Below are 26,532 nucleotides of genomic sequence, written 5' to 3' on the forward strand. Positions count from 1 at the left end.
ATACCATTATTTATTTATCCATTCCCCAACTGATGGACATTTAGGTTGTTTCCATTTCTTTACTCTTACAAACAATGCTACAATGAAGGTTTGTACATATCTTCTTGGATACACATTTGAGTGTGGAGGGTATAAGCCTAGAAGTGGGCTGCAGAGTATGCACATCTTCACCTTGCCAAATTGCTCTCCAATGTGATCACACCGATTTACACTTTCTCCAGACGAATATGAAAGTTTCCTTTGTTTCACATCCTTTCAAATACTTGGTATTATGAAGTTCAAAAATTTTTGCCAATCTGATGGGTATGAAAGAAAGACTCATAGTTTTTAATATGCATGTCCTGTAAGGATAATCATGTTTATTAACTGTTTGGACCATTTACTTACTTTTTAAATTTTTTCAACTTTCACATCACCTTTTGATTCTATCATCACCTTTCTACGGCGATTAATAGTAGAGACTCTGTATCCAGGCTGCCAGGGTTCAAATTCTGGCTCCATCACACCCACCTAATGTCTGAGGACACTTTGTTTGCCTTTCCCATCCCTCAGTCTCCTCATCTATAAAGAGATACAGCACCAGCATCACAGGGTGTGAGGGTTTTAGTTAACACCCTTAAAGTGCTCAGAGTAGTGCCAGGGAGGTTGGCTGCCTTATCTACCACTGTCCTCACAGCTGCTCAGCTAGATTCTGTGACAGATCTACCAAACATCAGATGTGAGGTCAACACCTCATCCTTGCTAAGTCAACTACAGGGCATGTGTCCTCCTGTGTCAAGTGGTACATTTGAATCACTAGCAACATGTTTTCTGAAGTCACATCATCTACTCACTTGGTCAGGAGTTATATATACCATAGACTCAGAAACATTATCCCTACAATACTGAGCAAGTCATACAAACAATGTAAAAGATGGTGGGAAACACCAGCAAAAACAGGGTGGCATAAAGTTTCTGTCATTAAACAGGCATCTGATACATACTGGTGATTGCCTAAGAAGGAGATGCTGCTGACCATCTGTAGTGAAAACTTTGATGGTGTTGAACCGCAAGACAGACCATCAGAAAGGAGGTACAAGAATGGATGCACAACCCTGCTCTTGACCTTTACCTCACCAGGCTACCCGAATTCTCTGTATTTCTACTTTGATACACCTCCTTTGCAGCAGTTTTAAGAGGTACTCCTTGAGTGTCTTAGCATTCAACACTCATGAACAAAAGCAGAAATACTCTGGTTTGCCTCTCAGCTCTTGGAGATCCCTATGCAGAGTGGATGACCCTTTGCCCAATCAAGGTTTCAGATAGGCGCCTCGATTTCATAAGAGGCTAGCCAAGTTGCCAACCTATTCCTCTTGAAAGCATACAGATTCCACCTTCAGACAGTATGTGATATCTGCAATTCTGGACCTAGCCAGACACAATAACCTAAAGACATTTGCAGCTCATTCTTTTCAGAACCAGTTGAGGACAGTGGTATTGATGGAAGACTGTGTCAAGCCCATCCATTCCTCTAGTCTAGATAGCCTCGGTTTATCCACGACTTAAGCCATCTAAAAACTGTGTAACGTTAATACAGCGGTATTCTCCAAGGTTGTTGGATTACTGGTGATTTTTATGTTCTTCTTTTTAAACTCTTGTATTTTCCAAATTTTCTACCATGAGAATGTGTTCTGTTTATAATAAAAGAAAAACATAATGTTATTTTTTAAAGCTACATACTTGAAACATACTCTCTTCCCCATTCCCACACACCCTCATCCCAACGTAAGTGTTTTCACTGAAAAACAACTAATACCAAAATGCTTTTATGAAAAAACTTCACAAAAAATTAATTTATGAAAGCCAAAACTGCACTGTCAGGGAATATTTTGCTTTGAACAAGAATGTTACTAAGGTGGTTCTTTACTCCAGCACTCAAGTCATATTACTTATAAGCCATATAAATATCTTCCAAACTAAACACCAGGAAAACCGTTTCACCTAAGCAACTAGTGTCCTAGGTTACACAGAAGATTATGTAACTTGTCAGGTTTTCTTGCTTTATTTTGGGCAACACAAAGATCAGATATAAATATGAATTATAACTAATAACTAAACAGGACTTTATGCCTATGCAGCTTTATTCTGAGGACCAGACTTTAACTTGGACTTTTTAGTTTGTTGTCTTTTTTTTTAATATTCTTCTACTGAATGGATGTATTCTTTTTTTAAAAAAATTGAAGTACAGTTGACATACAGTATTGTATTAGTTTCAGGTGTACAGTGACCTGACAAGTATATAAATTACTAAATGCTCACCATAGTAAGTGTAGTTACCATCAGTCACCATACAAAGTTATCATAATATATTGATTAAATTCCCTATTCTGTACTTTCACCCTGTGATCTATTTATTTTATAATTGGAAGTTTGTACCTCTTTTGAATGGATGTATTCTTGAAGCCACTCTAACCCTTCTTACAGTAACACAGTACATAAAATATAGTAGTTTACACTGTTCAATATTAGTGCTTATAATTTATGTTCTAAATATTTTTAACTGAGTGATAACAAAATCAGGGTGCAGTGTTGACAATCTTTATCAACTAGTAAGAAAAGGCTCAGTTTAACATAAGGAACTAAGAATTACAATTTCACTCCGACAGTTAAACCATAAAATTTCTTTTCTTTCTTTCATTTATGAAGGACATTTACTTAAGTTTTTTATACTAGATAAAGGAAACAAATAAAAATTCTTCTCCCAGAACTATATAAATTAATAGAGCAAAAGGAGGTAATATAGATATTATAAAAACAGACTTTGACATCATCAGATGATCTGTGTTCAAATTTTGTCATCACCACTTCCTCTTGGTATGAGTTTCCCCAAACGTAAATGTGGAGAACAATACCTACCTACTGAAAGTGTTGTGAAAGTTATATACAAATATATGTCATAATATAAGTAATGTACTTAAAAGTAATACATAACATGCTATTGTTATTATATATAAAGCCTGCAGAGCCCCTTTTAATCATCTGACTATTTCTGCCAAAGAACTACTGAAGGATTTTCTTGTATACCTGCAAAAGATAAATATTTCTCAAAAACGGGTATTTAGCATTACAGTTCAGTGACTGCAGTACTCTAGCCAACTTACCTAAACTGTCCAGTGCGAAGAAAACAAAGAGCTCGGTTACCATAAAGAAGGTGATTTTCAGGTCTTTAAAATAAATAATGTTTAGTCAGTAATGGACATTACATAAAAACAAACAAAATCACACCAAAAACGTAAGATATAAAAATGCCTTCTGGGTTCTGGGTTTTCAGAACTCTACATCTGTGCGGCAAAGCAGAAAGAATATATGATCTGAAGTCCTAACAGGCTAAGTTCCAGTTCCTTTACTTCCTAACTAAATAACTTTGTTCAAATCAAGCTAAACTTGTCTACATTCAAAATGTTCTGCTTTTTCTCCCTAGCTCATTGAACTGTTAGGATCAGAAGATTAAAAAGCTAGCAAACTACAATTATGCTGTACTTTACAAGTAACAGTTACTTGTAAAGTAACTGTAAAGGACAGAATTAGTTACATGACTGTAACACTTTGACAGAGAACCCAGCAAAGGAAATCTGAAAATCGCAATGGTAATTTAAATTGCTTCCTTATCATTTTGTCCTTTTTAGTTTTTTTCTGAATTTATGTAGTGGAACTTATTTTCCCATTTTCTCCACCTCTTCCTCAGAAGAAAAGAGCAGTAGCCTTTCCAATGAGGCGTGACACATTAAGTCACTCAATTCCCGTGGAGATGGGCAAAGTAGGTAAGACAGTAGCTGTCTACAGTGCACCCTCTGCAGGCTGCTGTAATAGGTGGCCCAGCTCAGATGTCACAGGAGTCAAGTGTGAGGCACACTTGCAGGAATGCTGCAAAATTCCAGCAGCTGAGCAAAGAGAAGATGATGTTGAGAGAACACATGCATTTTTCTCAATAATTCTAACTATTACCCTGTAGAAGTTCCATCTTAGCAAAAATCCCTAAATGGGTGGTATCTTTAGTATTAGTAACTAACCATTTGCGATCAGCTAATAATTTGGAAGCAATCAGTCAAAGGCAAAATGAGAACAAGAAAGAACAAATAACTGTTGGAAAGCTTGAAAGCAACTGGGGCAGGGCAGAACAAAATCACCATTCTGCTTGACTTGCCTGAGTTATACTACTTGATTAAGTTTATCTACTCAGGCCATCTCTAATGCTTCTAATGCTTAAGGGTGGGAAAACCTACTCTGCACAGCAAGCTGCAGATACCCCCAATCCTCATCTTGCTTTTATTTCTCCTGACTGGCTTTCTAATTTGATTTGCCACATAGAAAGGATCTCACTGTTCCATTTTGCTCTTACCTATATTCAATGGCTCTGGTGTAATAGATAATAGCTATATCAAATCTTTCTTTGGAAAACTCTTCATTTCCTTTCATTTTCATTAGTTCTCCTTGCTGAGAAACCAAGATGAAAGAAGACCCATCAATTAACTGCAAAGACCACTGAGAACCCAAATATCTAGGAAAAATGGTTCTGGGTTTCTATCTTTGATAACAGAAACAAACTTGTGGATCATTTATATAAAAAATGAGAATGCAATATCCAATATTTTGGTGTATATATTTAAAGAAACCTGTCTCTAATTACTCAATGCTAGCTTTGTTCAAGGAATATTAAAAAGTAAACAAAATCATCACATCATGAATAATTACTAACAGTTTTCCCCTTATGTGCCATACTTGGCAGGTCCACTTTTAAATAAACCTTATGAAGCCTAACATATGGTGAAGAAAATCAAGAGGCAGGTAGAATTTTAATTTTACTTTAGAAATGTGATATTATTCAATAAACCAGAGTTGCTAAAAAGAAATACATAAGTCAGTAACATTTGGGCAATGGTGATTAAATTAATTGCCCCCCAAGAGGTGACAAATTTATCAAGAATGAAATCAAAGAGAAATCACAGGTGTTACAGATATAACTGAAACTTTTCATGTACTCAAAGTTTCTAAATTAAAATAAACTGGACCATACCAATGGCTTAAAGAATGAAACAGAGCGTTAAATATTTTCCTAAATACTTTTTTTAAATTTCAGTTAAAATTTTACTTCCTATGAGTGAATTGTATGGCACGTCAATTACATCTCAATAAAGCTGTTACCAAAGAAAATCATGTTTTCCCAACTAATTAAAAGTTTTTAGCCTTTAAGTTAAAAAAATATCAATTTTCAATTATTTAAAAATCCGTAACATTAGAAAATTGTTTTACTATTACATTTTATTGAAGTATTGTTGATATACATGATTATACTAGTTTCAAGTATTCAACATAGTGATTCATTGACAATATTCTCTATGCTCTACTTTCATCCCCATGACTAACTTATATTATGATTAAGATTCTGTGCCTCTTTATACCCTTCACCCATTTCACCCTCCCACCCCAACCCATCCCCCATGGTAAGTACCAGTCTCTTCTCAGTGTCTATGAGTCTACTTCTCTTTTGTTAGTTTTTCTTTGCTTTCTTTTGTTTTTTGTTTTTATATTCCACAAATAAGTGAAATCATGGTATTTGTCTTTCTCTACCTGGCTTATTTCACTGAGCACAATAACCTCTAGGTCCCTCCAAGTTGTTGCAATTGACAAGATTTCCTTCTTTTTTATAGCTGAATAATATTCCATTGTGTATGTGTACTACATCTTCTTTACCTATTCATCTATTGATGGGCACTCGGGTTGCTTCCATATCTTGGCTATTGTAAATAGCATAGCAATAAACATAGGTGTGCATATATCTTTTCAAATTAGTGATTTTGTTTTCTCTAGGTGTATACTTAAAAGTGGAATTACTGGATCACATGGTGTTTCTATTTTTGTTTTTTGAGGAACCTCCATACTGCTTCCACAGTAGCTACATCAATTTACATTCCCACCACTAGTACAGGAGGATTCCATTTTCTCCACATCCTCACCAACACTTGTTATTTCTTGTCTTTTGGATAGTGGCCATTCTGACTGATAGGAGGTGATACCTCATTGTGGTTTTGATTTGCATTTCCCTGATGATTAGTGATGTGAAGCATCTTTTCATAACATTAGAAAATTCTGATTAAGATGTTTTCTCTTCTAAAAAAAGTCTAATCAAAATTCATTAAAATTTCCCCTCAAACACATTACTGATTTTTATAGTAGTTCTTTCAGCACTTTTATTGAACTTCCTCTGAGGGTTAGAAGTTCTAACAATCAAATCTTATAATATACATACAAGCAAATATTTATTCTCACCTCTATACACTCCGCACAATTTTGAGTTCTAAATTCTTCAAGCAAATTGCAGTTTTCTGTAACAACTTTAGTTATGTGGTACTTGTCTAAAATTTATTTTTAGGAGAGAGTGAAAGAACATTTGTTTAAAAAAAACAACTGGGTATTGTTAACATTCTAATTCTTAGGTTAGGTAGGTGAGTCCCTAAAGTTCATTACATTTTTATACTTTCTAAATAACATGTTACTTGTAATCTTTTACAAGTATCAAATAAATCAAATAATATATTTTAAACATCTGATAAAATGTTTCAGAAAACATGAGATTCATTGCTTGCTATGAATCTAATCTCAATTTTATTTCTAGCATTAAAAAACACGTGTTTATTATTATAGTTGTTCTAGTTATAGTTACAACAGGGGCTCTGTCATAACATTTTCAAAGAAGCCTCAGAATTACTCAAGTCAATTCAACAAACATTACTGTTCACCTATGGTGCACCTGGCACAATGTTCAAAAAAAATATCTGAAAACAAAAACCAGGAAAACTACTTTCTAAAATGTATTCAATGTAAGAAATAAAGAATTTAAAACGTCTTAATTCAACATTTGACTCTCATAAATGAAATGTTAAAATGAGATATTTGAAACACTATTCTTATAAAAATTTAATAAACAAATTAAAATGCAGTAAGTAATGACCAAAATTTGCATTAAAGGTTTACCAGATCTCTTTTTCTGTATTTTAAGCTGTTCTAGAAAGAAGATTTTTTTTAATGACAAATAGTAATTTTATTACAACCAAACTATAGTTACAGCTCTAGCCAAAGACATTCATATCCAGGGTGAAAGGAGTACCTAAAATTTAAGATTCAAGAAAGGATTTGGGAAGGTCACCAAATAAAGTAATACTAAGAGACAGAATAAGATAATCAGGTGAAAACCTGAGCTTTGAGATCAGACAGACCTGACTTCTCATCTAGGTTCTACCTCTTACTAGACTACAGAAATATCACTTGACATCTCAAAGCCTCAAGTAGGGACATTTTGACCTAAAATAGGTCATTTCTAAAATAGGGCCACTAGCAGTTACCTTGCAGTGCTATGATAAAGAAGAGAGAACAGAAAAGGAGAGTCAGAAACAAGCCCACATCGATGCTCAGTATAAGACATTGGTCCTCATTAGCATGCATGGGGGGGAAGGAGAAAGGGGAGGGTGGGCTGCACAACACATAGAGAGGACAAGTAGGGATTCTACAACATTTTGCTAAGCTGATAGACAGTAACCGTAATGTGGTTGTTAGGGGGGACCTGATATAGGGGAGAGCATAGTAAACATAGTACTCTTCATGTAAGTGTAGATTAAAGATTGAAAAAAAAAAAGAAAAAAGAAAGAAAGAAAGAAAGAAAAGGGGGATTACTCCTTGATAGGATAAAACTATTGGTAAATCAAAGATCAACGCATGCTTTAAATATCCTTAATCTTGATCACTTAAAGGGTGTCAGATGATCAGCTATGGAGGTACTCTTTTCTGATAATATTCCTTTCTCTTAATAAAAAAAAAAAAAAAAAAAAGGCAGTCCCTGTGTGCTGACCTCCAATGAGTTCTGCACAGTGGTATAGAGGGCATGTCAAAGTGTGGGCAAAGAGTCTGTTTGTCTCTATGCAGAAGATCAAGGCCTACCCAGAAAATGAACTAAGATATGATATGAGGAGGAGCTTCTGGCATTAGCACTCTCTGGAGGACTCGTGCCGGGGGATGATCATCAAAAAGCCCCCACAGGGATCCGGGCGATGCTGCGGTTGTGGCTGCGTCCACCCCACCGTTTCCTGGACTTGCAATTGGAATGAGGAGGGAGATGTCTAGGCTGGCATGTGCATACAGTGAGACAACGAATTTGACCGGATCTGTACTGTTGGAACTCAACCAGGAGTTGGGAGGGGTGCAAGTTGTAGCACTCCAAATCTTATGACTATAGACTATCTACGGTTAAAAGAACATACGGGATGTGAACAGATCCCAGAAATGGGCTGCTTTAATTTGTCTGATTTTTCTCAGACTGTTCAAGTACAGTAGGACAATATCCATCATATCATAGACAAATTTTCACAAATGCCTAGGGTGCCTAACTGGGTTTCTTGGCTTCACTGGAGATGGATGGTAATTATAGATTTGCTTTGTTTATGTCGCCGTATTCCTATTATGTTAATATGTGTGTGCAAGTTAGTTAGTAGTTTAAAACCTACAGATACTTAAGGTACTCTATAAGAAGATATGTCAAAGAAATAATCAATCCTCCCATGTTTTCTTCCATATGCTACCTCTATAGCTTTTCTTCTTCCTTCCTAATTACAACCCTTAAATAGAATTCGTGCCTCATATTGAATTTACCGAGCATCATAATTCCTCCAGGTGGTAAAGATACCTCGAGACAAGTGCTGAGCATAGAAGCCACAGGGCATAAATCTGCAAAGAAGTAAAAAGCTAACCTTTTCAAACAATATGGCTTCTCTCTCACTTACCAACTTTACATTTTCCTGTATGGCCCCGGAAGATGACTGGATAGCCAGAGACGGGTAAGATTCCTCAAGGGAGGAACAACCTAAGACAGGCACAGTCGCAGGGGAGCCATCAGGTGAGAAATTGGGGATCAACAGAGGTGAGGCTCAGAACCTCATCCCCCCTGCTTTGAGAGAAATCTTCTGCATCCGTGGATGTTTTGCTGCCCTTGTCTAGCTTGGATTAATACTTAATCCATAGGCACACACCTGATCATCTACATTTGCCCTATTACAGCACTAAACCATGTTTTCTACCTTTATCTTGCATCTACCTACCACTTCAGCATTTTATTAAAAATAAAAATAATAATAATAATAAAGGGAGAAATGTGGGATCAACATATAAATCAAGTATAAAAATCAAACGAATATTCATATTTGACCTGATTGTTTATAGTTCATAATGCGTGATCAAAACCAAAAGTTTCTGTGATGAATGCCCTTGTACTGTTCACCATGTAAGAATTTATTCACTATGTAAGAATTCGTTCACCATGTAAGAACTTGTCCGTTATGCTTCAGAAGATTGGAGACTGACGAGAATTAGGCTTGAGATGGATTAATGATTGTACATTGAGCATTGACCCCCCTATACTGAATTTTATTGTTGTTAACAACCATTTGATCAATAAATATGAGAGATGCCCTCTCAAAAAAAAAAAAAAAAGATATTGGTCCTCTACTTCTACCATTAAATCTAGCCTAGAATTAAAGGCCTCCAGAACAACTAGAAGAACCACCTCTGTTGATGTAATACAACCCAGTACCTAATAAACCTATCAGAAAAACCTGTCTTTGTGTTTAAGCTTAGTTTCTAACACTTTGGTCAACAGTACAAAATTCTCTCCTTAGTGGAGATGGCAAATTATCAGTCATCATCAGCTAAAGAGCCAAATATTTCCTGTTTCATGATTCCTGTAACTGTACTATAAAAACACTGCTAGCATAAATGCTGTAGGGAAGAATATTTTACAAAGTAAGAAAACATATAAGGCAGTTTCATCACTAGTAAGAATAACAGATTCATCAAAGAAATGAAAATTCTAACCTTAGCTCGTTACTTATTTCTCTTATGAATAAGAATACATGTGCCCCAGTTGTGGCCTCCTTCTTTGGGTATCACATATAATAAATTATGACATCTGTTTGGTAGGATTTTTAAAAATATAACATCACAGAAATCATTAAAAGACAGGAAATACAGAATGTAACTACAGGGTTGAAGTTCTCTTATTCAGGCTTTTCTCTCACAAAAGGAAAAATTTTTTAAATCCTAAGTAATCACATAACTAGACATTCCATTTTCCCAAAACCTTTAGAAACTAAGTCAGGTTTTTTACTTTAAACAATTAAAGCATTTATACTTACATTCAGTAAAGAAAATACTTAACATAGGCCAACAATTGTCAACTGCTCCTAATTTAGGTAGAATTGTTATATCGCCTGTGTATTTCACCCAATTCAAAGCTTCTTCCATTGCCAAGATTTTCTGTTTTAAAAACGGGGATGAAGAAAGTAATTTGCGTATTAATTCTAAATTTACAAATAACATTATAAATTTATTTTATGTAATATTTTAGATTCTTAATACAAAACTTATACAATCTCATATTTTGATTACTCTAGCACTTGACCTAAAATAGCTGGTCCCCAACACATAAGTTAATAGATACCATGGACTCACATATGTCACATCTTCAGGTAACCTCAGGGCCCCTCAGAGTTCAGAAAGCTGCTTCAATGATTACAGACCTGGAACCTGAGGTCTACAGCCTAGCCAGGAAAACTGCATTACCCAGGGCATCAGGAAAATGCAGTAATATGAGGTGAACAAGGGGTCTCAGATCTCATCTAAACTAGGACTTCCATCCTTACCTCAAAGTTAAAAGTATAGATTAAGGTTCACCAAAGGGACTGTGTATTTTAAATGGTCCATGGCAAAGAGAATAAGGAGGTAACAGAGGAGAGTGAAGATGAGCAAATGAGCACTAGGTACAATGATGTTCATGAACAGTTCACAGAAATGTTACTTGTGTTTCTAGTGTCTGAAATGACTTCAGAGGTTAAATAGTGTAGTTATCAATGCTGGTGACAGGCATAAGGGAAACACGTAGATGTTTAGATGTTTATGTTACCATTAGCATTCAACACTGATTCATCATTATATTTGGAGATTATCTAGCTATTACATATCAAAAAATGTTCATGTCAGGGGCCTAATAATTTCACTGGGAGAACATATACCAGATAAATAATCTAAAATAGAAAAAATAATCAACTTGTAAAAGAAGCTCAAAATTATACCAATGCAAATCCTCAAAATAAGGAATTGCTTAAGCAAAATACAGAGATCAGTAGCACCAAACACTACCAAACACTGACTATGTGGACCCAATATGTGGGGCAATGACCCATGAGACGACTGCTATTTATTCACAGTGGTTGTGCTGGGCTCCCACGGTTAACACTTACATTTTCTATTTTATAACCAATTCTCAATAAGCCTCCAATAAAGAATGAATCATTCTGTAAAACAAACAAAAAGAACAAAACACAGTTTTTCCCTTATTCAATCAATTATACTTGAATTTTTTGGTGGACAAAAATCCTACATTCTAGGAATACTACTCTAACGTACATAGTAGCCCACAAGCACTTTCAAGCCCCATTTAGGTCTTAAGGACCCTAAAGTAAGAATTCAGAAGTAGTCTTACATTGGGTCCTAATCATGAAATGATTTAGTATAACTTTTAGACATGGATTTTAAAGTTTGTTACACTGGATTTTTTATAGAAGTTCACTGGCTAATATAAGTTACTGCAAAGGATTATCAGCAGGAAACAAACATCAGAATGAACTTTCTGAATTTAAGTTTGCAATCAGAATAATAACAAGAAAAACGCTTGACTCCTTATCAACTGAAATAAGAAAAATTATCAAATGGCTTTCTAGTAAAAAAAAAAATCAGTACAGCACAAGGACACCTCCTCAATAAAGGATAAACTTTACCCCAAAGAAAAAGCATTTGTTGTACTGACAGTGACTTCATGTTTTAAGATAGAACTCATCACTTTCAGAACTTGTGACACAGGTTTCTGTGAACCAGGAGCACACTTTCATTTGTGACAAATACCTATTTGTATCTTTAAGGACAAAGAGCAGTCCTGGTTCTCATCATATGTCAGAACCATGAAAACAGCCATCTACTTGATCTCTCAAATACACAGCAAAGATTCTTCATGGACAGCAGAGTCAGATTAACCAAAACTGAAACCACTACCCGTTAACCACTACAAATTAGTAATACGGGCCTGACACCATCCAAGTATTTATATTCTTTAAATAGAGGGGACGGAAAACACATTCTACCACTTACCGCAACTTTCTTTGCCAAATCCACAATATCTTCCATCAACTCAAGATGTTGTAATTTTTTCAAACTTATCTCAGAAGCATTAGAATTGCTTAAAGACAAATTTATTTTTTAAAAGATTAGGTTCTCACATACAAAAATTTACTGAACTTTACACGTAACTGTATATTATACCTCAATTTAAACTACTTGAGAAAAAAATAAGCTGTTCTTTCTCTCAAGGAAACAGTAAGTTCTTTAAGTGGACAAAATACTATACTTGTTCCTCTTTTGTACTACAATGCTTACATTTATAAACAAGCACACTAATTTTCCTTACTCAGCTTTAAATCTACAATCTAAAGCTCTTCAGAGTCTCATTCATTGTAATGTTAGCACTTCCTTTCCCTTACAAATGATTTTTCATTCATATCCAAATTCCAAGTATTAAGTTTTTCCACCTATTAACCAAGAGTGAAGATGAACAGGATACAAGAATGAGACATAGCCTTCCACTGCACTTGGCATTCCTCAGTACTAGGCAATATGTTTACTACTGTTCATATAAAATGAGTAACATAGTAATTTACCTGGCCTCCACACAGGGGTGCAACCGTGATATTATAGAACTGTGTTGTCGTTGAAACAGAAGTGGCCAGAAGATGTATATTTTAATGGCATCACAATAATCTTGCAGGAAAGAAATTGGTTTACTACACCACATGTTGCAGATGTCAAATTCTGAATTAAAAAAAAAGTTTTAAATTAATATTTTGTGCCTTGTTTGGAATAAATCAGCACTGTTAATAAGGAAAAGGTAAATATGGATATGGAAAGGTAAGAAATTACTAGATGAAATATTTTAACCTGTTAGATGTTAAGAATATTTAAGTGTTAGCTAAAACTACTTTAACAAATAAAGGTTTTGGTTTCTGATGAAAAAGAATAATAAGAATAAATTTTTAAAAGATATCTAAATCTGTTAAGCCGATATGAATGGATGAACTTCCATGATAATCTTTCAACAAATTATAAAATACCAATGTATTCACACTCACCTAAGTTTCTCTCACTTTGGGTATAATCTTTATACTGCATGCCCTAAAAAGAAAAAAGTTCTTTTGATTTGTATCTGGTGAAATGCAAAAGTACATTTTTTAAATTTTTTAATTTATTTTTTTAATAATCAATTAATTTATTTTTATTTTTTTGAAGAACATTATGTTTACTAGGCTCTCCCCTACCCCAAGTCCCCCCACAAACCCCATTACAGTCACTGTCCATCAGCATAACAAGATGCGGTAGAATCACTACTTGTCTTCTCTGTGTTGCAAAGCCCTCCCCTTTCCCCCACCCCCCCACATTATACATGCTAATCATAATACCTCCTTTCTTCTTCCCTGCCCTTATCCCTCCCTACCCTCCCATTCTCCCCAGTGTCTTTCCCTTTGGTACCTGTTAGTCCATTCTTGGGTTCTGTGATTCTGCTGCTGTTTTGCTCCTTCAGTCTTTCTTTTGTTCTTATACTCCACAGATGAGTGAAATCATTTGGTATTTCTCTTTGTCCGCTTGGCTTATTTCACTAAGCATAATACCCTCTAGCTCCATCCATGTTGTTGCAAATGGTAGGATTTGTTTTCTTATTATGGCTGAATAATATTCCATTGTGTATATGTACCACATCTTCTTTATCCATTCATCTACTGATGGACACTTAGGTTGCTTCCATTTTTGGCTATTGTAAATAGTGCTGCGATAAACATAGGGGTGCATCTGTCTTTTTGAAACTGAAGTGCTGGATCCTTAGGGTAAATTCCTAGAAGTGGAATTCCTGGGTCAAATGGTAAGTCTATTTTGAGCATTTTAAGGAACCTCCATAGTGCTTTCCACAATGGTTGAAGTAATTTACATTCCCACCAACAGTGTAGGAGTGTTCCCCTTTCTCTGCAACCTCGCCAACATTTGTTGCTGTTTTGTCTTTTGGATGGTGGCCATCCTTACTGGTGTGAGGTGATATCTCATTGTGGTTTTAATTTGCATTTCTCTGATAACTAGCAATGTGGAGCATCTTTTCATGTGTCTGTTGGCCATCTGGATTTCTTCTTTGGAGAACTGTCTGTTCAGCTCCTCTGCCCATTTTTTCAATTGGATTTTTTGCTTTTTGTTTGTTGAGGAGCGTGAACTCTTTATATATTTTGGATATCAACCCTTTATTGGATCTGTCATTTACGAAAATATTCTCCCATACTGTAGGGTACCTTTTTGTTCTATTGATGGTGTCCTTTGCTGTACAGAAGATTTTCAGCTTGAGATAGTCCCACTTGTTCATTTTTGCTTTTGTTTTCCTTGCCCGGGAGGTATATTCATGAAGAAGTCGCTAATGTTCACATCCAAGAGATTTTTGCCTATGTTTTTTTCTAAGAGTTTTATGGTTTCATGACTTACATTCAGGTCTTTGATCTATTTTGAATTTACTTTTGTGTATCGGGTTAGACAGTGATCCAGTTTCTTTCTCTTTCATGTAGTTGTCCAGTTCTGCCAGCACCATCTGCTGAAGAGACTGTCATATCCCCATTGTATGTCTATGGCTCCTTTATTGAATATTAATTGGCCATATATGTTTGGGTTAATGTCTGGAGTCTCTAATCTGTTCCACTTGTCTGTGGCTCTGTTCTTGTGCCAGTACCAAATTGTCTTGATTACTATGGCTTTGTAGTAGAGCTTGAGGTTGGGAAGTGAGATCCCTGCCACTTCATTCTTCTTTCTCAGGATTGTTTTGGCTATTCGGGGTCTTTGGTGTTTCCATATGAATTTTTGAACTATTTGTTCCAGGTCGTTGAAGAATGTTGTTGGTAATTTGATAGGGATTGCATCAAATCTGTATATTGCTTTGGGCAGGATGGCCATTTTGATGATATTAATTCTTCCTAACCAAGAGCATGGGATGAGTTTCCATTTGTTGGTGTCCTCTTTAACTTCTCTTAAGAGTGTCTTATAGTTGTCAGGGTATAGGTCTTTCACTTCTTTGGTTAGGTTTATTCCTAGGTATTTTATTCTTTTTGATGCAATGGTGAATGGAATTGTTTTCCTGATTTCTCTTTCTATTGGCTCATTGTTAGTGTATAGGAAAGCCACAGATTTCTGTGTGTTAATTTTGTAACCTGCAACTTTGCTGTATTCTGATATCAATTCTAGTAGTTTTGGAGTGGAGTCCTTAGGGTTTTTTATGTACAATATCATGTCATCTGCAAAGAGTGACACTTTAACTTCTTCTTTACCAATCTGGATTCCTTGTATTTCTTTGTTTTGTCTAATTGCTGTGGCTAGGACCCATAACAGTGGGGAGAGTGGGCATCCCTGTTTTGTTCCCGATAGCAGAGGAAAAGCTTTCAGCTTCTCGCTGTTCAGTATGATGTTGGCTGTGGGTTTATCATATATGGCCTTTATTTTGTTGAGGTACTTGCCCTCTATACCCATTTTGCTCAGAGTTTTTATCATGAATGGATGTTGAATTTTGTCCAATGCTTTTTCAGCATCTATGGAGATGATCATGTGGTTTTTGTCTTTCTTTTTGATGATGTGGTGGATTATGTTGATGGATTTTCGAATGTTGTACCAACCTTGCATCCTTGGGATGAATCCCACTTGGTCGTGTTGTATGATCCTTTTGATGTATTCTTGAATTCGGTTTGCTAATATTTTATTGAGTATTTTTGCATCTACGTTCATCAGGGATATTGGTCTGTAATTTTCTTTTTTGGTGGGGTCTTTGCATGATTTTGGTATTAGAGTGATGTTGGCTTTGTAGAATGAGTTTGGGAGTATTCCCTCCTCTTCTATTTTTTGGAAGACTTTAAGGAGAATGGGTATTATATCTTCTCTGTATGTCTGATAAAATTCTGAGATAAATCCATCTGGCCCAGGGGTTTTTCTTGGTAGTTTTTTGATTACTGCTGGTAATTGGTTTGTTTAGATTTTGTGTTTCTTCCTTGGTCAGTCTTGGAAGGTTGTATTTTTCTAGGAAGTTGTCCATTTCTTCTAGGTTTTCCAGCTTCTTAGCATATAGGTTTTCATAGTAGTCTCTAATAATTCTTGGTATTTCTGTTGGGTCCGTCGTGATGTTTCCTTTCTCATTTCTGATTCTGTTGATGTGTGTTGTTTCTCTTTTTCTCTTAATAAGTCTGGCTAGAGGCTTATTTTTTGTTTATTTTCTCAAAGAACCAGCTCTTGGTTTCATTGATTTTTTCTATTGTTTTATTCTTCTCAATTTTGTTTATTTCTTCTCTGATCTTTATTATGTCCCTCCTTCTGCTGACTTTAGGCCTCATTTGTTCTTCTTTTTCCAATTTTGATAACTGTGACATTAGACTATTCATTTGGGTTTGTTCTTCCTTCTTTAAATATTGCTGGATTGCTATATACTTTCCTCTTTAGACTGCTTTTGCTGCGTCCCACAGAAGTTGGGGCTTTGTGTTGTTGTTGTCATTTATTTCCATATATTGCTGGAACTCCATTTTAATTTGGTCATTGATCCATTGACTATTTAGAAGCGTGTGTTAAGCCTCCATGTGTTTGTGAGCCTTTCTGCTTTCTTGGTACAATTTATTTCTAGTTTTATACCTTTGTGGTCTGAAAAGTTAGTTGATAGAATTTCAATCTTTTTGAATTTACTGAGGCTCATTTTGTGGCCTAGTATGTGGTCTATTCTGGAGAATGTTCCATGTGCACTTGAGAAGAATGTGTATCCTGTTGCCTTTGGGTGTAGAGTTCTATAGATGTCTATTAGGTCCATCTGTTCTAGTGTGTTGTTCAGTGTCTCTGTGTCCTTACTTATTTTCTATCCGGTGGATCTGTCCTTTGGAGTGAATGGTGTGTTGAAGTCTCCTAAAATGAATGCATTGCAGTCCATTTCCTCCTTTAGTTCTGTTAGTATTTGTTTCACATATGCTGGTGCTCCTGTGTTGGGTGCATATATATTTATAATGGTTATATCCTCTTGTTGGACTGAGCCCTTTATCATTATGTAATGTCCTTCTTTATCTCTTGTTACTTTCTTCATTTTGAAGTCTATTTTGTCTGATACTAGTACTGCAACTCCTGCTTTTTTCTCCCTATTGTTTGCATGAAATACCTTTCTCCATCCCTTAACTTTTAGTCTGTGCATGTCTTTGGGTTTGAGGTGAGTCTCTTGTAAGCAGCATATAGATGGGTCTTGTTTTTTTATCCATTCAGTGACTCTGTCTTTTGATTGGTGCATTCAGTCCATTTACATTTAGGGTGATTATCGATAGGTACGTACTTATTGCCATTTCAGGCTTTAGATTCGTAGTTACCAAAGGTTCCAGGTTACTTTCCTTACTATCTAAGAGTCTAACTTAACTCACTTAGTATGCTGTTACAAACACAATCTAAAGGTTCTTTTCTATTTCTCCTCCTTTTTCTTCCTCCTTCATTCTTTATATATTAGGTATCGGATTCTATACTTTTCCTCTATCCCTTGATTGGCTTTGGGGATAATCAATTTAATTTTGCATTTGCCTCACAATCAGCTGCTCCACCCTCCCTACCATGATTTTACGACCTCTGGTGACAGCTATCCAACCCTAGGAACACTTCCATCTATAGAGGTCCCTCCAAAATAGACTGCAGAGATGGTTTGCGGGAGGTAAACTCTCTCAGCTTTTGCTTATCTGGAAATTGTTTAATCCCTCCTTCAAATTTAAATGACAATCTTGCTGGATAAAGTAATCTTGGTTCCAAGCCTTTCTGCTTCATGGCATTAAATACATCATGCCATTCCCTTCTGGCCTGTAAGGTTTCTGCTGAGAAGTCTGTTGTTAGTCTGATGGGCTTTCCTTTGTATGTGATCTTATTTCTGCCTCTGGCTGCTTTTAACAGTCTGTCCTTATCCTTGATCTTTCCCATTTTAATTACTATGTGTCTTGGTGTTGTCTTCCTTGGGTCCCTTGTGTAGGGGGATCTGTGGATCTCCATGGCCTGAGAGACTATCTCCTTCCCCAGATTGGGGAAGTTTTCAGCAACTACCTCCTCAAAGACACTTTCTATCCCTTTCTCTCTCTTCTTCTTCTTCTGGTATCCCTATAATGCGAATATTGTTCCGCTTGGATTGGTCACACAGTTCTCTCAATATTCTTTCATTTTTAGAGATCCTTTTTTCTCTCTGTGACTCAGCTTCTTTGTATTCCTCTTCTCTAGTTTCTATTTCATTTATTGTCTCCTCCACTGTATCCAACCTGCTTTTAATACTATCCATTTTGTTGTTTAACGATTGGATCTCTGACCTAAATTCATTCCTGAGTTCTTGGATGTCTTTCCGTACCTCCATTAGGATATTGATGATTTTTATTTTGAACTCCCTTTCAGGAAGAGTCACGAGGTCCATACCATTTAAATCTTTCTCAGGAGTTGTATTAACAATTTTACTCTGGACAAGGTTCCATTGGCATTTCATGTTTGTATATGGCACCCTCTAGTGCCCAGAAGCTCTATTCTGGAGCTGCTGAGCCCCTGAAGCAATGTCAGGGGGTCGCAGGGGAGCGGTACTGGGGGTAGGAAAGAGCTGTTCCCCGCCTCCTGGCTCCTGTGCCTGTCTCCACTGCCTGAGCCAGTGGGCCGGGCACACAGGTATAAGTTTTTGTCCCAGAGCAGCCAGATATGGATCCCTGCTTTCCACAAGCAGCCGGAATCCCAGTCTCTCCAGGAACTCTGCCTGTATTAACTTTCCAACCCGGTAGTCATGCGAGTCTCATGAAAGCACCATGAAATGTAGGTTTGTGCTCCCAGTGCATATCTCCGGAGCTAGGTATTCAGCAATCCCAAGCCTTCCACTCCCTCCCTGCTCCGTTTGTCTTCCTCCCGCCGATGAGCTGGGGTGGGGGAGGGGCTCGAGTCCCGCGGAGCCACAGCTCTGGTACGTTACCCAGTTTGCTGAGGTCTGCTCTTTTCTCCAGGTGTGTGCAGTCTGACGCGTCCTTTCCTGTTGCTCTCTCAGGATTAGTTGCGCCAATTAAATTTTCTAATTATATCCAGTTTTAGGAGGAAGCCTCTGTCTCTCCTCTCACGCTGCCATCTTTCCATTTTTTTTATTTTTAAGGTAAGGATTATCAGTACTAAACTTAAAAATTTCAGTACACATTTACTTATATGCTTGGAATACAGTATATTCAACCAGTGATTCTTTAGGCTTTTTCAAAGTCCCCCAAGCCTGTTTCTATGGCTCCCTGAGAGCTTTTCTAATCTCCATTCAGAAAACCATCTTGCACCATCACCCATTCTCTGGCACTGAACATTCTTGTTGAGTCACTGGCTTCCTTTCCCTTCTGAAATTATCTGAAATTACCTCTTCAAAAGCCTGTAAACCTCCCTGTAAAAACCCACATACCACAAAACATCTTTACTCAGATAGAGCTAAATCAGAAAACCTTTAAGGAGTAGATCTTAAAAGCTGTCACAAGAAAAAAAAATTGTAACTGTGTGGTGATGGGTGTTAACCAGAGTTCTTGAGATCACTTCACAATAAATAATACACATTATCGAGTCATTATGTTGTATAACTGAAAGTAATATAACCTTTTATGTCAAAAAAGACACCATGTAAAAAATCTAAAAATTAACAAATTTACTTACCACTCCATCACAGTAAAGTTGAGTCACACGAACATAATCATTGGCCATAAATTCAGGAGCAAAGACACAATCATCCACATAATGGTAACCTTCTAACAAGGCATAATCTGCAGCAGTGAAATCTCCCAGGGCAAAATCGTCCATGGTATACCATCCTAAGGAAACAATATAAACTTCAATCAGTAATTAAATCATTGAAATGATATGAGAAGCACCTGTCCTGCTTCTATATATGGTACATTAGAAAAATACTTAGAACTTACGCCACAAGGGAAAAACTCCAATAAGAACACAGCTCTGAAAAGTTCTCATCCTCATTCTGATACCCTTCTTGAGTCTCTTCCAAGTAGCAATTTACTCTACTTCTTCTTTTCCTTGGGGTCACATAGTCACCATCTCTACTCTGAACTTATGTGTTTACATGTCTCTATTAGATGAAAAATAATTAAGAGCATCTTTTTCATTTTTGAATGTGCCTCATACACAGGTAAGCCCTCAAGATACCTTTCCACTTCGGTCCTCTGACCCAATCTGCTTTAACTGCATCCTATGAAATATGCCATTTCACTGTACACAAACTCTGCCATATTCTCAACCTCCTGGCAGGAACTAAATCCTGACTCCACTGAGAAAACAGTTTCCTATCAGATGCTTGTATTCATCTATCCACCCATCAGTGCTTTTCTGTCTTGGGCAAAGGTGCAGAGCTGGAGTGGTACAGGGTGAGTGTGTCAATCTCCTGACTTCCCACAGCCGCATCCAGACCTTCCATCCTAATAATCACTGCTCCTAACACTCTCTTAACTGCTACAACACACAACAATGCTAGACTGCAAAGTTGGGCAAAAACCCCTCACATTATCAACAACCATGTAAAAATAATTATTTCAATGAGGAAAGGGGAATTAGGGCTGGAGTTTGACTTTTTTCTCTGAAGAAAGCTCAGATTAAAATGTACAGCTATCAGAGAAGAGCTACAAACTTAAGTATCACTGAAAAATGCAGCATTTTATTACTTCTAACTCATCCCCAAGTAAGGGCTTTCTTTTCCTATCACCACCAGCACCACCATTAACACCATTTCTAACACCTTTTCACTTCACCACTATTATCCCACTATTGTTAGGACAAATCAAGTTTCTTGTTTACTAAGACAGACCACCATCAGTCCTCGAAATACAAATGTTTCTTTAATTTATCCTCTTTACATCTAATTCACTGTATGAAAACCTCACAATCAGAACTGAAGAACAATAGCAATCCTCCTAGCAAACTATTTGTCCTATTTGTCACTTATTATACCAAGTGTATTACATGCATCTTGTTAATGCTCACAGAACTTCTTCTCAGGTCCAATCATTTCCACTGAACAGATGTGAAACATTCCTAGTAAAATTAAGTAATTTGCTCAAGGTCACCAAGCTAGGAAGGATTCAAACCTAGGTCCTCTGATTCCACAGTCTTGTCTCTTTTCAAATGCTGTATTTCCCTTCCCTGTTATCTCCTTGTCCTTGTCATTGCCCCTAGTAGCCTCCTTGTCAGGGTTAAGAACATTGGCAACTAGTCCACAGTGTTCCCCTCTCTCTCCCAAATTCAATCACCATCCCAGTCACATCAGGCCCATGCAGACAACCCCTTCAAGACTCTAGCCTTGCAGTCTGCCTCAACTAAAGTGAAGTTCCCAGCCCAACTCATCCTGGCTCTTTCTTCCCAAGGTTACACCTCAGACCACTGCCAAATTCTAAGCCAGGTTTTAAATCTCTGATTAGCTCCTCTCTGACCACAGCCAAGAATTGTTATCCTCTGACTTTATCAATAATTCTTCTTCCCTTTCCTCCCATTTGAATTGCCCACTCTCATTCATTTTATTTCCTATAACTAGGTTTCTGCTTCTACCATTCAAGGGAAACTGCTTTCAATAAAGTCAATGGTGACCTTCTACAGCAGATTGTTTCTATAATGTCTGGAACCTGACCTGTTCTGGATGAACAATGTTTCTAGAATTTAGTGAATTTAACTCCAAAAGTGAACCATAGCTGGAAAAAAGTAAAAAGACATTTTTAGCACCCTAAATATGGCACATAATATGGGACATATGCTATCCTATAAGTATATACACTTTTAAACTCATTTATCTTACAGAAGTTTTTTGTATATAAATATAGAAAGAGCCAAGAACTGTCTTTCCCAGCCCATATGTCACCATCATGGCATCAATCACAATACAATTAATGTGCTCATACCCAGCTTCCTGAGCCATCATGACATCGTACTGCTCATTCACAGCCTGGCAGGTCTCACTGATATCACACCCTACATCAACTGCACTATCTATAATTACAACATTTGATCTCATTTGTTTTAACCAGCAAGGTGATGTGGCACAGTGGTTTAGAGCATGGACTCTGGAACCGACCGCCTGGGCTTGAATCCTGGCTCTCCCATGTCCTGAGTGTGTGATCTTGGGCAAGTTACTTTCCTCACCTATCAAATGGGATGGCAATACTACCTTTCTGATCAATCAGCTAACAGATTTAGCTATTTGGAACAGTACATGGCATACAGGAAATGCTATAAATATCAGTTATCATTAACATTAATATTAGATGAGTATTTTCAAAAATCCACTGTTCGGATACTTCCAGCTAAATGGTCTACCTTAATCACTAAGTCCATAGAGCACTTTTCAGCTTACAACTTACTTGACGCTGTTGACCACTTCCTCCTCCTCAGAACTCTTCATTTGGACTCCAAAGACCATCTTCTGGTTCTCCTCCTATTCTTCTGGCTGCTCTTCCTCAGTCTCCACGGGCTCTTCTTCTCCATTCCCTGCCACCCAAATGTCAACTCTCTTTTCTTTTCATGCTTATTCTCTCCTTGGGTGACCACACCCATGGCTTAAAACAGCACTTTCTGAACTTCCATAATTTGCATAGCTTCACCATGACTTCTGCCATTTCCACATATGACATGTATTTTACTTACTTAATATTTCTCCTTATGTTTTTCATATGCATTAGAGTAAATTAAAACTATTAAAAAATGAGTATTTATCTATGTACCAATTTATCTCATACTGCACTGTGGCAAGTAATAGCTGAAATATCCAAATGCTAACAACTCTCAAATCTCTCCAGGCTGGGTTGTATCTGGTAACTTCTGGACCTTTCCTGTCAACTGCTATTGGATCTTAACCAACATGTTCCAAAAGCCTCTCAGATTCAGTAAGTTCAAAAATAAACTTATCTTTTTCCTCAAAAACAAGCATATGAAACCAAGTTCTTTTTTCTTTCAATCTGCTTTCAGCTAGCTGCTCTACATGCCACTTAGTTAACCAAACCAGAAATTTGGGGGTAAATTTAGCCTCCCCTGTCTCTCTCAATGTCCTATCCAACTGACCATGAAGTCCTGACATTTCTACTCCTCCAAGAAATCTTCACATGTATACACCTCTCACACCCGGTGCCACTGCCTCAGGTGTAGCTTCATCTTTTCTTCTCTGAACTAATTTAACAAGCAGTCTCCTAACTGGTGACTTGCCTTCAATCTTGCATTCTGTAAAACTATGATCATAACATTTCACTGCGTGAAGTAATTCAGTAGCTTCCCTTGATCTTCAGAATAAAGTGCAAGCTCCCTACCAGAACACAGAAGCCTTTGTTATCCTGTACCTGCTTTTATCTCCAGTCACTCCACAACACAGAATTTAGAAGCCAGTCAATACACAACTGGTTGTCATTCTTAAACAAACCTTACACTGCAACCACTTAATGACTACCAGTCCTTAATATCCAACTCTGGGAATAATCTCGATTGTCTCACTACTACCAAGTATATTTCTACACGTCTTCTCTACAAGCCCAGGGTGCCCTGCCCATATCATTTCGACAGCAGTTTTCGCACAGTTTGGTCATCATAAGTTTACCTCAGTAGGTCCAGAGGGTACACTGTGCCCTTTTCATCTTGCTTCCCTAGCTCAGTGTTTCCCAAATTTTTTTCACATTCCCCACAACTTTGCCAATCCACTTGCACCTGGGCTGTTATTTAGTATTTTTCTTGAGAATAACTCAACCTTTGACTTAGATGTAAAACTTATTTAATAGAAAATTTCGTATCACTAAAAAATCTTACATTTCATAAGAGTTAGTTTCAAATGCAAACTAAAATAAACATACTACCAAAATTAAATATTTTAGTAAAGAACTTCTGATTCCATCAGTTACAATGAACTAATGGGGACTCTTTTTTATCACTACAAAATAAAACAGATCCTAGATTTTTTAATCTTTCTGAGTTCACAAAAACAGGGAACATTTAAAGCCACCCTTTTCCCACAAGAGCAACAAACCTAACAGGCAAGAGCAGTAACGCCAACAGCAGTGGTGGGTAAGACCACTGAGCCCTGAGCCAGAAGCAAAGTGTGGAAACTGAAAAGTGGTCCCATGTAAATTCCCTGGCTCCCAACGAAAGCTGATACAAATCCTATCAGAAGAAAAGCCTCCCAAAATCAGACTCTCAAGATGCCCAGAGAAAGGTCAATCATATAGGAGTTGATCATCAAAGATCACCAAGCACAGGAGGTGATAACCACCATGAACAAGAGAGAACAGAAAATAACAAGCAATAAATTTAGACTCCTAAGGACATCAGACATTGGGACTGCCAGATACAGTCTAGAGAATACCCATGGATTCAAAAAAATGAGCAAGCAACATGAGACTATAAAACATGACTGGGTATATACAGAAAAGAACCAAGTGGAAAGGAACTTTAAGAAATTAAAAATACAACTGTTAAAAGTAAAAGAAAAAATGGATAGGTTAGGGAAGATTAGACAGAACTGAAAAGAAAAATTGATGAACTAGAAGATATGCTTGACAAAATTACCCAGCACTGTAAATTCTGGTTAAGAGACAAGGAAATGAAGAATATTAAAGATGAAAGAAGATCTAGGAACAGTCTAATACATATATATCCAGTTGAATTTCCAGAAAAAGAGAATAGATAAAAATCAAAGAGAGATAATACTTAACATAATGCTCAGAATCTTCTAGACCTCCTGAAAGACAAAATTCCAGAATGAGGAAAAGTGTAACCAAAAGAGGATAAGTAATCTCCATGTAGACTTAGAAGTGAAGTGACATTACACCAAAGACAGAAAATCCTATGTGGACAAAAGAAAAAGAATATTTTCTTTGAAGAAGCATGAATGGCAGCAGACTTTCCTTGCAGAATATATCACCTTGTGGACAGAAAATAAGCTATCAACCTAAAATTGTATTCACCTCAAAATTATCTCTCAAAAACAAGGGTAAAATAAAAATAATTCCAGATAAAAACTACGGTGACCACCAAGAGACTTGAACTAATTTCTAAAAATACCAATTATAGAACCTGAATTGTCTGACTGGATTTAAAGAAAAATCCAGGAATATGTTCTTCATAAGAGGAACCTAAAATGGAAAGACACAAAAAAACTGAAAATAAAATTAAGGAAAAGAATATTCATGGTAAATTACCACCAAAAATAGGTAGATAAAACAAATCCTAAGACAAAAAGCTTAATTAGGCATGGAGCAGATCATAACCTAGCAGGAAAAGCTTCACATCACTAGGAAAATAATGTTAAAGTTTTGTATCTAATCAAAGACTCAAAACATAAAGAAAAATTGTTAGAACCACAGGAAGTCTATTAGAAGACTGAAATCCACCTCTCTCAATTAATGATAGGCCACACAAATGAAAATTAATGCAGTCTGAATAACACAATTTACAAGCTTGATTATATATATATATATATATATATATATATATACATATATATATACATATACATATATACATATATACATATAAAACAATGAGAAAATACATACTCTTTACAAGTTATAATTTACTAAGTATAAGGCCATAAATCAAAGGCAAATGTTTTTAAAAAGATAAAATATTACATTCTCTGACAATACAATTAAGAATTGAATAACAAAAAGAAAAAAATGTTAATGCAGAGACATTTGAAAATTTTTAAACCTATTTAAAAGAAAATTTAAAAGCACAAAAGTCAAAGAAATCAAAATGGAAATATAAAAAAACTTAGATTTGAAAGTTAATGAAAACACTAAGAATTAAACCATGTTAGATAATATAAAAATGAACTTTGAGGAAGCTTACAGCCTTACATGCTTACACTAGAAAATAGGAATGACTGAAAATTAGTAAATTAAGCATGCAACTTAAGTCAGAAAAATATAATTAACCCAAAGAAAGAAAAAGGAAACAATTTTTAAAATATCTATAAACTAAAAACCAAAAGTAATAGGGCTAATTAAGCCAAAAATTAGCCATTTGCCAAGATTAATAAATAGACAAATTTTGGCAAGATCAATCAATAAAAAGAGATGTCACACACAAGTAATATTCAAAATGAGAAAAGGGAACATAACTAAAGATGAAGCAGAGATTCAAATGGGAATTAAGATACTACCATGAACTTGAAGCCAATAAGCTTAAAATTTCTGTAGGAAGGACAAACTTCTTAAACTTACAAAATATTAAATCCAAATGACCTTACAAGTAAATACTACCAAACTTGTAATAAACAATTCACTCCAATCCAAAACATCCCAGAAAATCAGAAAGAGGAACTATACTCTACTAGGTGTAAAGCTAGTATAACCTTAATGT

The 26,532-nt window shown here is 36.3% G+C and overlaps 1 protein-coding gene across 13 annotated transcripts in view; it reads right to left on the reverse strand.

Moving 5' to 3' along the window:
• Positions 1-26,532, reverse strand: part of TTC3 (tetratricopeptide repeat domain 3) — a 136,380-nt gene that overhangs the window by 104,407 nt on the left and 5,441 nt on the right. For 6 of the 13 annotated variants that reach the window (XM_073231369.1, XM_073231372.1, XM_073231371.1 and 3 more), the window contains 9 exons: positions 19,849-20,003; positions 13,260-13,302; positions 12,792-12,942; positions 12,226-12,313; positions 11,322-11,375; positions 10,218-10,338; positions 6,307-6,392; positions 4,379-4,473; positions 3,141-3,203 (listed from right to left, as the gene is read on the reverse strand). The exons of 2 other annotated variants lie outside the window; for them this stretch is intronic. In XM_073231369.1, the coding sequence (XP_073087470.1) occupies positions 3,141-3,203; positions 4,379-4,473; positions 6,307-6,392; positions 10,218-10,338; positions 11,322-11,375; positions 12,226-12,313; positions 12,792-12,942; positions 13,260-13,302; positions 19,849-19,992 (845 nt within the window). In that variant the 5' untranslated portion in view covers positions 19,993-20,003. Of the gene's footprint in view, positions 1-171; positions 297-387; positions 1,608-3,140; positions 3,204-4,378; positions 4,474-6,306; positions 6,393-10,217; positions 10,339-11,321; positions 11,376-12,225; positions 12,314-12,791; positions 12,943-13,259; positions 13,303-19,848; positions 20,004-20,111; positions 20,128-22,550; positions 22,678-26,532 lie in introns of those variants that run through there. 5 more of the 13 variants (XR_012129137.1, XM_073231374.1, XM_073231370.1 and 2 more) reach the window with 4 other exon arrangements.

This window comes from Manis javanica, chromosome 3, assembly GCF_040802235.1.
Source record: "Manis javanica isolate MJ-LG chromosome 3, MJ_LKY, whole genome shotgun sequence".
NCBI lineage: Eukaryota > Metazoa > Chordata > Mammalia > Pholidota > Manidae > Manis > Manis javanica.